Here is a 13,740-nt window from a genome sequence, read left to right on the forward strand (position 1 = left end):
AGTTTTGATGGACTGACACTAGTATCATATTTCATCTGATGTGTCACAACGCCAGGGCTATTCAACCTCACACCTCTAAAGCCAATATGGTGTTTGATTAATGCCTATGTAATCACAGATCTACAAATATAGCTTAGTGGTGTAGCTGTGGAACTATATGGAAAGAGAGGTTGGTTTCAAGTCTGTCCAGAGCAATGTTCTCCCTTCTAACCTGCGTTTCTTATTTAAGCCAGAGGGTGTCTCCAGACCTTTTCCCGTCTCCTCACTGAGTCTGCAGATAGTCCTGAGTGATCCATTCATAAGTGGAGAACCGCTTAGGACATGTGTCAACGCACCCCAGGGCATCCTCAATGGGTCTTGAAATCCGATCAATCACACCACAATTGAAGATGTTCTGGGATGCATGCGGCCAAGTCCTGTTGGATGTGTGAACAAAACATATCCTAATATCTGGGAACTCCTGTACTATGACTATGAGTAAAGCTGCAAAGCAATTTGTCATAATGAAACTTGACAGAAGTTTTCTTTTAGCTAATTCCTCCTCACCTGACAACCACAGAAGCTTGATGTTCCACTTAGTAGAAAAAGCTTTCTTTTTAAACGTTTGAAGTCTCAACCCCTGTTGCATTGAGATAACCTTGGTGACATTATCAAGGGTTATTTTCTCAGGCTATAGGTGCCACAAAAGACATTATTCAAATGTTATTTATAACTATCCTCCACGAGACCAGTCAGCTCAACTCGATTTGAAAAAAACGAAATCAGTAGAATACCACTATTAAATAAAAAGAGAGAAAGATTAGTTGTTGTAAGTCTTTTGTAACAAGTGTCTTTTTATAATCAATAACCCAAGTTCTTCTTACTTCATCCAACACATTTAAAAAGGAATCAATGGGCCTAATGAACATCACTAACATTATTTCACAGAGAATGATGTTTATTATTGTTAGTAGCCAAAGGTTTGTTTCCAACCTTGCCTTTTCCTGCTTTCTCTTTTCGCGCCCCCAAAAAAGTCTAATCAATGATGTCCAATCCCCATATGCAACCTATAATAAAATAATAATAATCACAATCATAATCATAATCATAACCCATGACCATAATAATACTTTTTTAGTGTCTATAAGACTAAAAGTGGGGTCTTGATATATTCTTTGAATTCACATAGAAATTCTGTGAAACTGTCATTCTGCATTTATGGGTGTGACCATAACGAATCATTCAGTTTGTAATGACGAAATGTTTTAGTTCTCATTTTTAAAACGTGAATTAACTTTGAAACAATCAAATTTCTCAGAATATATCAATAATCCTTTAACACAGTCAATACACACAGTCACTGATCGGGTGACGTACCCACCCTAGCACAACACGACCCCGCCCCCTTTCCCCGCGTTGCATCCTGGGAAGCCCAGTATATTATCTTAGGGTAACGATGGAAGGCGTGCGGCCGCCTCCCCTGCGGAGCCTGGATGATTTCCTCCTGAGCTCGGCGAGGTTCGCGCTGCCAGATGTTCGCGACCTGGACCGCTGGAACAACCGGATCATCAACAACCTGCTCTACTACCAGAGCAACTACTTCCTGTCCGCGCTGGGCCTGCTGCTGCTCGTGGGGTGAGTTGTGTTATCCTGACGTGTCCCTCTCCTCCCGCACCTCCCCCTGTCTCCCCCTCTCGTCTCTCAGAGCCAACACACCGGAAGTACACACTAAACCTCACTTACAGTTTGACACATCTGATAAGTCTATTAGTCTGATGTGTCAGACCAGACTGACTTTTCCTCTTGTATTTCGATGTGTTGGAAACAGAGGGAGGCTGCCGATCCTCATCATCTGTTTCCACTGTCGGTCAGATCACCGTTCACTTAAGGGAACTCCTGCCTTCATCACTGCTATAATGTACAGTGTTGATAACTTCCCTGTGTCTCACACTTCAGTGTAAACATGAAACAGTGAGACATTTTTTACGTTTATAGTGACACAAATGTATCAGAGCTGTAGTCTGTATTTATATAGCTAAAAGTACTTCACAGTACAATTTTACCATTCAGCCATTCACACACATATTCATACAGTGCAGACATCGACCCTAGACACCTGTGAGTCAGGACAAAATATCAGTGTGATTAACGCACTGGCGAATAACGGATGCTAGCATTTTCTAGCTATATATAAAGTCAAAATAACAAACTGCTATGCATCTGATGTGGAGTAAACTTGCATTTATGTAAATAATATTTTAATTGATCCATTAATTGTATTCTTCCTCTCAGCTTCCGAAAGGCAGTTTTATTGATGTGTGTCCCAGTAAGATGTGATATAACTCTGAGGCAAAGATGTTTCCATCACTTCCCATATGTGTCTTTGCTCTCAGGTATTTCCGACCCTTCCAGTTGTTTGTTGGGGCAGTGGTGGTCTCCTTGTTGTTCCTTGGCTTTGTCTGGGCTGCCGAGAACCAAGCTCCCATTCGCCGTTTCCGTAGAAACCACCCGTTGATGTGTGTGTTGGCTGTCCTGGTGGCCAGTTACCTCTTAATATTGGTGCTGGGAGGGGTGGCTGTCTTCCTGTTTGGCATAGCCTTCCCTATACTGAGTAAGACAACAGGAACAAACAAACACACTGAAATATGTTGCAAATAGAGGGCATTGTTCACTCCTTAGAAAATGTTTTGTAATTTGAGTTCAGCGTGTTGTGACCACTCAGAATCAGCTATTTTTAGTTAAAAAAGATTCAGCTCATTTAACTTAAACTATTCAGAGTGCTGAACTTCATCCCTCTGTCTGTATCACTACTTCACAGTGGTTCTGGTCCATGCGTCGATGAGACTGCGGAGCCTCAAGAACAAGCTGGAGAATAAACTGGAGAGCATCGGTTTGAAGAGGACACCCATGGGACTCCTGTTAGAGGCCCTGGGACAGGAACAGGAAGCTGGATCCTAGAGAGGAAGAGGAGGAGGAGGAGAAGGAAGAGAAGGTGTGTGCGGGTGTGGAGGAGGACAGGTTGGGTGCAGTCTAAGGGGAATGAAAAACGAAATTGAGGTTAAGAGGTGTGTGGGAAATTGGCAGAGGAGAGGACGAACATAGGCGGAGAGAATTACTAGAACAAAAAGCATTAGAAAAGAGTTCATGGAACAAAAGGGGTTATTTATGTAATGAACTAATTATTATTCAGAAGTGAATGATGAGACCTACTCTGTGGTCCTATAGGAAAACGACAGGAATCATCATTAACACGTTTAAAGTATCCCTGACTGTTTCCTGCCAAAACTTGCACTTTCATTGTATTATTTCATTGTATTACTGTTTTTGCTCTACATACATGACGTGTGCAGCACTGTAGTTGCAGTGTGGAGTGTGTTCTGCTCTCTGTTCAGCATAGTCATATTGAGGTTCTTTTCACTCTTTTAATTATAGCAGTCTCATGAGGAAGAACTGTGGTATGCAATTAAAGACTATAACTTCAGTGTTTTTAACTAAAACCTCTGAACACACTGCAAGAAGCATTCAATATAAGTGAAGTGAACTCACCGCAGTGCTTTAAAAATGAAGAGTCGAGAAAAATCCAGGAGAATCTAGTTGTAAAGCTCGAAGTCTTAAACGTGCTTAATTTCAAGGAAATCTGAGTATTCGTGTGAAGAGAATCTGCTCCCTGAGTTGGGGAAGTAGGAAAATATGAAGGAAACCAATCATTTTAGTTCCCACATTTCTAAACCTGTATCTATTTCAGAGAAAAGGCTTCACCCAAAGAGCTACCCGAATTCTTCACTGCTGGTCAGTGGGATCTGCCCAGTCTCCCTGTGCTGGGAGAAGCTCTCCTGTAGTTTAACTAGCAACAAAACACTTCGAACGTCCACGTTATTCCATAATCATTTCAATTCTTGTTATCTCAGCCATTAAGTAGTTCGCAATTTTCCTCTGTCACTTTTTGTTTTTAGACCCACTTGCTGCAGCTGCTGCACATATTCAGTGCTTATCCCCAGTGGATGGATCCTATCATTTCAACCTCTAATATGTCACAATTGTAAATTAGTCAGTGATGACTTTGGAGCTGGCCATACAAAATGTATCATTATGAACCAAGTGACCTTCGTTAGCATGCATGTGGCCCATTGTTACCGCGATAGATTAAATAATTTCTGTGGAAAAAACTGATTGGCATCTACTTCAGCACAAGACAATTAGGATTGATTCACAATGTAATCAGTTAGCGTACAAAACCACTACAACTTCCTCCAAATATAAACCAGTGCTCTATCTAAGTTAGTTTAATTACAGACATGTCTAAACCAATGACTCTATATAAAGATGGATGATGCATCTCCACTTCTTCCTGTTGTGCAAAAATCAGCCTTGTCCCATGTACTAACATGGAAAAAGTTGGATTTATGACCTTTGCTGCGTCCAGTCACAAGGGGGCAATCAAGATGGTCTGGCTTCACTTTTTGGGCATTGTCATGTCTTCCATCTTTATATAAAGTCGAAGGTTTAACTAGTAAAGACCACCCGCCTCACCACCTATTGTGTTGTGCCAAACTTGTTAGCCTTACAGTGATAGTCCAAGAATAATGGGAAAGAGTTATCTGTAAAATACAACAGAAATAGGTTCAACGCTATTAGGTCATTTTTATGATATGAACTTCATGACATAATCGCCTTATTGCTGGCTTGTTGTTGTCTTTGTATTATTATTATTACCGGTTAATATTTATTTAAATTAAAGTTATCTCACCTCGAAGTTCCAGTTGAAATATAAATGAAATGTGGAATTGCAAACCAGCCATCATTAACTGTAATCCAAAATAAGTATATCATATAACATTATGACGGGTCTACCATTTAATGCAGAAAAGGTCATTGCATTTAAACACTCCATAAACACTAATATTCTACTACTTCATTGTTTGCAGGTTGTCCAGTATTGCACATAATTGGTTTTCTGCTTTGTAGATGTGATGAAGGACTGTTCTTGTTTGAAGAAAGATAAATAAAAAGCACTCCTGCGTTGTTTTTATAAACCAAGAAGGATTTAAAAAACATTAAGTGTTTTTTATGCTCATGGAAGTTCTACTTTTTTTTTTTTTTTCAAGAATAATTTCTTAATATTACGAGAATAAAATTGTATTTTATGGAGAAAAAGGTAATCAGAATTACTACAAAAAAGGAAAGAAGCAGCAAGGAGAACTCACCTCTGAAATGAAAATTTTGAACCACCTAATTTTTGTTTTTAGTTTAAGTACCACACAGATGTGACGAAAGCATTACAGTTGACCTCTACCCAACATTTTCTCCTCCACAAAAGAGACAATTTCCTCCGGGTCTGTGTCGTTCCTTCTCCAGATCAGACTTCCTGTCACATCTTTTCAAAGTCCTGCTACTTAATAATGTGGTGCTGATGAGCCAAAGGATCTCCTTGCTTTTATAACCTTTAGCCTTAAAGGTTCTGTGTGTAGAATTTAGTAACATCTAGTGGTGGAGTTGCATGTTGCAGTTGAATACCCCTCAATTTACTCTCCCCTTCAAAATGTGAAGGAGTGTTTAAGCCATCAGTTGTAAAAAAAAAACTAAAAAGGTGTTTAGTTTGTCGAGGTTGGGCTACTGTAAAAAACATGGCGGCCCGCGTAGAGAGGACCTGCTCCTTATGTAAATATATGATATTTAAACATAAGCAGCCCATTCTAGGATAAAGAAAACAACAATTTGTACAATTAGATGATTACACACTAGTGAAAACATCACTTAGATTATTTTATATTCAATTTCTGACAATAGATCCCATCACCTAAATCTTACACACTGGACCTTTTTAAATATAATTTAACACGATGATCCACGTTTCTCATCTTCTGATATTCCCCCTCTGAAATGAGATGCAGCCTTTACTTTAATCTTGTGATATTATGACTTTATTCTCGTAAAATTACAATTTTGTCGTGTAACGTTCTCACTTTATTCTTGTGAAAGTGTTGTAATATTACAACCTAATTCTTGTCTATTTGTCAGCAGTGTTATAGTAAATATTCATTTTGTACTACAGAAACTCCTTTGCTTCCATGCAGTCGAAAGTTAGAGCTATTTTGTATTGAATATATGCTGCCTGTTGTGGACTCATCCTGTATCATTCCCTCTGACTCCTCTGGAACACTGTTTTTTAAATTGGCCATAGGAGGTTTTCCTCAACTATGGCATTTTCCTCTGGTCAAAGGGTGTTAGTTGATGGAAAGCTGTATATTAATATTATAGAATATTATTATTATTTTACATTGTTAGCCTCTTTACTCTGAACAAAAGAAAGACTCTGTAAGTGGCTAAATTGCATTTTGTATGTGCCATTGCATTGATATTTGCCTTGTATAATTATGTTTTCAGAAAACACTAGAGAATGTTCGCACAGTTGGTCCTGGACTTTCTCCAGAGGTTACCTTATACACATGTACAATGCAGAAGGATTATATTATTTACATTCTGCCTAGCTTTTACAGCTTAGTGGTAATGAATAGAAAGAAGCGTGGTGTAGTTTACTCTGTAACTCATAAGCATTAACTGAAATACAAGAATGTAAACTCAGAGTAAAGTTTTCTGCATGACTGTCATTTATCTAATATCACAGTTCAAAATTATTAATGTCAAGTGTTGCCTTCTGTTCAGCGAAATGTTTGAAGTTTATTCACCAAGACCGTGTCTTTGACCTTTTGTCAAAAGCTGCAATTAAATGTGTTTAAAAAAAAAATTCGAAAGAAAAGGAATGTGTCTATTGCCTGATTTCAGTGAACATACACACAGCCAACTAGACAATTCTTACAAGGATCTAATATATCAAGTGAAGACTAACGGGAGAGATCACTGTTGCCAATCATAGCTGCAATGGAAACTAAAGATTGTTCTCCAACCTTTACTCATGCTGCCCATCTTTATTGAATCTACTCTCAGTTATATAAAGATAACTTTACAATATGCTCCCAATTCCAGCTCCCTATATATATATATATATATATATATATATGTATATATGAACAGTATAGGAGAACCTATTGAAGAACAAACAAAAAAGTCTCAAGGGACATCATGAAAAACGCAACAGGAAGCCCCCGCCATTTTGCATTAGTGGCCTTTTTGGCCATATTCCACAGTTTTACTTTGAGGTACTTGTACCAGGGCTTACATCAGATCAACTTCAAATTGAGATGAGTGTCATCACAACAAGACGGAGATACAAACTAACTCAAAGTTAGATTTTTCGTCAGACGGTGTGACAGTGGCTTGGCGTTAAAGTTTAATTACACGCCATCATAACACGATGTTCTGTATCTCGGACATACATGGTGCAATCGACTCCAAACTAGACATGTAAAACAAGAGTCCCGGCCTGATGACATTTACACAGAAATTATGAATAAAAATCACAGCCTCCCATGGTGGCAACAAGAAATGTCTTTTTAAACATCTTACACTTGGAAGAGGTATTCTTCATCATCACTGACTGCAACCATGTGAAACTGTGTCAAAAGTGCCTCAAGACATTGATAATGGCATGAGATTACTCTGACTTTTCGTCAAACACCATATTAGTGGCGTGGCATAAAAGTTCATCAATTCGCCATTAAATATGAAATTGCTGTAACTTCAGTGTTCATGCTTCAGTCTCCCTCAAAATACATTTGTGTAACAACAACACCCCTCTGTAGATATTTATATGGTTTTAAGGAATGGGCGTGACAAAATACCTTACTAGCGCCCCCTAAAGTGTTAGCCCCGGCACTAAGATGGCCGACATGTAAAAAAATCGATAGGGACGTTTGTCTTTTCATGACAAACAAATAAGTCTGATGAACTTGTCCTTGGGCTTTCATTAGATCAACTTTAACTTCTGTGAATGTCATCTCAACAAGATGGAGATATAAACTACCTCGGTATATATGATTCCATCACTAGGTGTGACCGTGGCATTTAAATTACCTGGGTATATAGGATTTCATCACACGGTGTGACCCTGGCGTGGCGTGACATATTGATGATTCGCCAAAAAAGATTATTACTCCTCTGTGCATTGTTCTTTCAGCCTCAAACCTCATTCACACATTCACAGTCCCGCCCTGATCAGATCCATTTCAATATTGACTCATCATTACAGCGCCACCTGCTGGCTACAGGAAGTGACATGTTTACACTTTGATGAACTGCTCTTGGCTGCTTTACAATATACAGCTCAAATGAGTTAATTATATAAAAGAACACTTCAAAGGATTCATTGAGCAAATAATTCTTTGTTGTCAGTTTGCTTTAATGTCACAGTTTCATTGAGGTTAGAATCTTTTGATGTCTTAGATGCAAAGGAAAAAGATGTATACGATCTGAAGAGATAAAAGAGGGTTTTTGACCTGGACATCTGTTCAGTAGTATGACTGTATTACTGCCAAAACAAGGTAAGCCTCGTTTTAAAACTAAATTCGATTTAGATAAAGTTTTCACTATGGGGTCTAACTTGATGGGGTGGACTGTAATGTGTGATTAGTGAGCGTGGTCCAGCGGTGCATGACAGAGGCAGAAAGTGAAGCGTTTATCCTTGCCCCTGTTTGCAAAACGCATGCAATGCAGAGACGTGCACTTGGTCATTGATTGCTCTCTTCTCTAACCGCAAAAGGCTTCAAAATGCATGTCAGTGCTACAACCTAGCCTTATTTACTATTGTAGCCCCAATCAATTGGCTTTTTGAGGGCCCTAATATGTTTTATGTTTGCAAAGGTGACGTCTCTCTCTCTATTTCTCTCTCTCAGAATTGGGACATTTCCGCTCTGCGGCGAAGGTTCATACTTCGCCAAAGGAGACGATGTTGTCCTAACTCCACTGTGCATTGTCCTATCAGCACCAAACGTATGTCTCATGATCAGAGTCCAAGCCTGAACAGCTCTATATGTCAATATTTCCTCAAGGTCATAGCGCCACCTACTGATCAGTGTGAAAATGAAGTTGTTGTAACATTGTCCAATTGACAAAATTGCTCGCTACATCAGAGCCCCTACTTGAACAGATCTATTAGTCTGTATGTAATAATACTGATGGCGCCACCTACTGGCAATAGGAAATAAGCTTTGTTTTATAAATATCAATCCATTTACATGCAATGTTCACAGTGTGATGTGTGCGATTGATAGCGTTGACCATAATTAGCAATTAGCAGGTGAGGATCGACATCACGTGATCGACGCAGGAAGTGAAGCGTTTGTCCGCACCGCAGTGCGTAAAACACATGCAACGCTTCAAAATGCATGTGCTCGGCCCGTTCAGTTCTGCTATGCAGTCCTAGAAAATGTAGTTGTTATTATTTACTTTTTTCAGCCAAATGAATTGGCTTTTTAAGGGCTTTAATTATAATTCTATTTGGCATTGACACTTAATTTCCTTTATTTCTACAGTATACTGATACCTTCATTATACAATTAATAAAGAATAAATATCAATGCTTGTTTATTATATTTTTTAAACTTGCTTCTACTATTAAATATTTATTTTTCAAATATAAAAAACATGGTACAATATTTGTCTCTGCTCGCTTCTTGCTTGAACCATAGACTGTATAGATGGACGTAGGGTCCGTGACGTCACCCGTTAATTTCTGAAGAGTGAAAATGAGGCTTGATCTACTTGGATTTATTATAAGCGTCTATGTTTTCTAGAGTGGTGACATCACACAAGGAACTCGTGACATCATCGAGTTCCACCATCACACATTTTCAGCTTGATTCAGCGAAGTACTTCAGCAACTCAGCATTCACAGCACACTTTCAGCGGGAAATGCATTTTGTAGTTAAGTAAACAACTCTGCAGTGGTGTAATTTTAGATGCTAAATGGACTGTATTTATATAAACTGATTTGATTCACACTTGTACTTTATTCTTATTTCTTTATTGAGGAGAAGGCTCCCTTGACGACAAAGAAGACTCATCTTCTACATCTATGTCATCAAAAGAGCATTCTCCATTTAGGAGAGCTGGATTCCAAGACACACCCACAACTTCAGCTTCATCCTGTGGAACACAATCTAGGTGCTCAGCATCAGATTTTTCTGACTCAGAATGAAGTTCAAAAATGTTTACTCATCCTGTTCTTCATACAGCATCTTTATGAACATGTCAACCATAAGTCTGAAATGATTGCGACCAGCCATTCTAACACTCTAGATAAAGAAAATTAAAAGCATATTTTTAAATGCATATCAATTCTTCTATTACTGTTATATTTCGAGTTTTATTATGTTGATCTAGATAAGATAAGATGCATTTATTCGTCCCAAACACATGCACAGTCATGCAAAGGCACACTCATGCAGGTAGGGAAATTTAATCTCTGCTTTTGACCCATCTGGTGCAGTACACACAGAGCAGTGAGCAGCCATGTACGGCGCCCGGGGAGCAGATGTTGGGGGAGTAAGGTGCCTTGCTCAGGGGCACTAGACAGGGTAGGGAGACTTTTGGATTTTTGGACAGATCAATCCAGGTTCGTCTTTTTGTTGTCTTTCCGTGGAGTCGAACCAGAGACGAACCAGAGACCTTCTCTGCCCATAGTCCAAGTTTCTGCCACTAGACCACCGCCTCACCTAGCTATGGTTGCTAGCCAGAAAAAGAAGCCACCTAGCTAACAGCTAGTTAATATTGTTCATATTTCTTATTTTCACTAGTAAGGGATTGTAAAATAAGACTTACATGCATCAGATTTGCAAAAGCAACTGTGTGAAATGAATGGTAGGTGTTCTGTAGTGAATACATTCTGTTCGGGGTCATTTTTGACCCTGCTGTGTAATAGTGATTCAAATTACGTTTGTTTATGAAGTAAGAAAGGAAAAAGAGAAAAACTGAATTTGTGCTAATCAAGAACAAGATACTTAATGAATACTTAGAATATTAAATGACCTAATACATTTATTTAAAAATATAGCATAGAAACACCCATGAATTAACACAGGAAATTAATAGGGTCATTTTTGACCGATGTTGTGGATTAGAAGTAGCCTGGATGCCAGTCGAATTTAGGCCCGCCCACAACATTTTTGTTCGGGCAGTTCGGTCTGGAGTCGCTCCATTGGGAAAAAATTATGGGGCGTGTTTCAACTGACCAGGAAGTAATATTCCTCTTCGCTCAATTGGATAGACCTACAACCAATCAGAGCAACGTAGTATGTGACGTATGCTAAGCAACGCATTGTGAGATATTTACTAAAGCCTGAAACATGCTTCTGCGTTTTCACGGGCCCGTAAGCGCAAGAGCCCTTCCGGGTCCCTTACGTGCTTATGTATCCCTCCTTACGTGCTGACGGGTGTCGACCCCCTTTTCTAAAATTTACGGCAAAGCTCCGCAAGCTCACTCAGCCCGCAAGGCTGTGATTGGTCTGCTCTACATCCCGTCCGGTGTCTAGTTTCCGGTTTCATGCCCCACAATACGCGGAAATCACGGAAGATTTAGAAGAACGAATATGGACCAAATAGAAGAGCACTTGGCAGAAGAGATCCGAAAGTATGACCACTTGTATAACCCGTCACTGACTGGCCGATTTGTCCGCCAGAAATAGGCTATGAGGAGCCGGAGTGGCGATGTAAATAAACAGTCTAATTATAAGAAGTTGCTCTTCAATGTCCAGCAGCTCCATCTCAATCAATTGTTGTTCGGTTGGAATCGTGAATACACTCTCTGCCATGGTTCACCGTGTGTTTGTAATGGAGAACACGACTGGTAGAAGGTAAATAAACAGTCAACAACGATTGCCACACCCACAAAGAAGGCGTCTCTCAGGTCGCCTTCGACAAAAAGCATTACTCCGCTTAGTGTTCTGGCGCGGAATTGCTTTGTAAGACGCGCAACGGTTGGGGAAGCATGAATGAAAACGAGTCTTGCGCCACAGCGGCGTGAAAAGACGCAGACGCAGTCGCAGAAGCATGTTTCAGGCTTTACGCCGGGTTCACACCGGACGCTTCAGCGCAGCGCCAAGCCTTAAATAACAGCTGGCTCCCATCCACTCCCATGTTAAAACTTTGTGCCGGTCACACCGGAGGCTGAAGCACCGCGAGGCAGCCTTGGCGCAGCGCGGTGCTTCAGCCTCCGGTGTGACTGGCACAAAGCCGTGCAGCGATCTACTGGATCAACGGGTGATATTATTAGCGCTGCCCGGCGGTTCAGCGTCGCTTCAGTGTCCATTGTGAACAGCCAAGCGCCGGGGCGATAGGGATTAGCGCGGTGCTTTGGCGTCGCCTTCACGTTCTGTGTTCCTCTTTCAAAATGAATGCGCTGTCGATGTCTTCTAAAACAGACTCAATGGCAGCATCTACACATCTCAGCTCGCCAGCGGCAGGCATGTTTGTTGAAAACGAATTCAACCCGAGGGCACTTTGATGACGTGGTTGATTACGTTACCGTTGATCATCTGTCAATCATCGTATAAAGCCCGCCCTGACAATCTGATTGGCCCGGTCGGGCCATAATTTGTTCCCAATGGAGCGACTCCAGACCGAACTGCCCGACCAAAAATGTTGTGGGCGGGGCTAAATTCGTCTGGCATCCAGGCTAGATTAGAAGGGTAGTGATACAAATACGATTTTTATTAAAAATGAACAAAGGAAAATTTAAATTGAGGAATTGTATTGATCAAGAACAAGTTAATTGGGGAATACCTGAAATACTGAATGATATAGAAAATACAAACTGAGCCGGGTCACTTTTTATCTATGTTGTGTATCATGTCTAATGACTGTGTCCTATGAAGGATGAGCATCGGTTTGTAATTCATTCTGGATTTAGTTTGGTTTAATTTATTTGTATTCTTTCAATCTTCATATAGTAGCCTAGATGGAACATTAGATGGTTAGCATGGAAATACCTTAAGAACAACCATAAGTGTTATTGAGATCGCTGAAGTCTTTTTTCAGAGCCAGCTGCTCTGTGACTCAAATGTTGAGGTGCATTGGAGGACCCAAATTGAGACTAGTGGAACATTGCAGTGATATTAAATTGTAAAATAATTAATTATACTTATTTGATCATAAAAATATGAGACACCACCTCATTGTTTTCATACATTGTAAAATAATAGACTTTCTAAGCTGAAATTATTTATAGTTTTTTATTTGACAGTTCTCATATAATCCCATCAGCTGTCAAAGGTTCAATACAGTGGCAGTGATGGGAATTTGATTTCCAGCTCGATCTTTGTACAGAATCATTGATACTGTTGTGTTGTGAAAACATCTATACAGACGTATTTTTAATAAGAAAGTCTAAAGTGCTACAACTTCAGTTTGTGTCACCAACATCACATTTAAAGTTTTATACAGAAATTAGCATCTTGAAGATTGGATTTATTATTATAAATTTTATAATTGCAATATATGGATATAGGTATATAAGTATATGTTTATATGGAGGGTTTGTTATGGTGATCAAAAACACCTAAAACTACAGTAAACTGGTCAATGTTCTAAGTCATTGATTTTACAGTTTTTTCTTTCTTTTTCAAGATAATATACATATATACTTTTTTTCATAACCATGTTTTTGCTGGATATAAAGACAATAAATACCATTGTTTCAAGTTTTTCATCATATAATGCATCATATAATGCATCATATAACGCATCATATGACGTGTGTGCGCATGCGCACCCGTACACGCACACCCACAAACGCACAAACATGCACACGTGCACACACAAATATACACACCCACATACTCACTTACTTAGTGGGTTTTCCCGGGGAGG

General features: G+C 39.6%; 1 protein-coding gene across 1 annotated transcript; it reads left to right on the forward strand.

Annotated features, from left to right (window-relative positions):
* Nucleotides 1–1,397: 1,397 nt before the first annotated feature.
* Nucleotides 1,398–6,736, forward strand: praf2 (PRA1 domain family, member 2). Its single transcript, XM_053443050.1, has 3 exons — nucleotides 1,398–1,614; nucleotides 2,373–2,590; nucleotides 2,798–6,736. The coding sequence occupies exons 1-3, from the start codon at nucleotides 1,436–1,438 to the stop codon at nucleotides 2,935–2,937; spliced, it is 537 nt and encodes a 178-aa protein (XP_053299025.1). The 5' UTR covers nucleotides 1,398–1,435; the 3' UTR covers nucleotides 2,938–6,736.
* The last annotated feature ends 7,004 nt before the right edge of the window (nucleotides 6,737–13,740 follow it).

The sequence above is a fragment of the Pleuronectes platessa genome, chromosome 16 (assembly GCF_947347685.1).
Source record: "Pleuronectes platessa chromosome 16, fPlePla1.1, whole genome shotgun sequence".
Lineage (NCBI taxonomy): Eukaryota > Metazoa > Chordata > Actinopteri > Pleuronectiformes > Pleuronectidae > Pleuronectes > Pleuronectes platessa.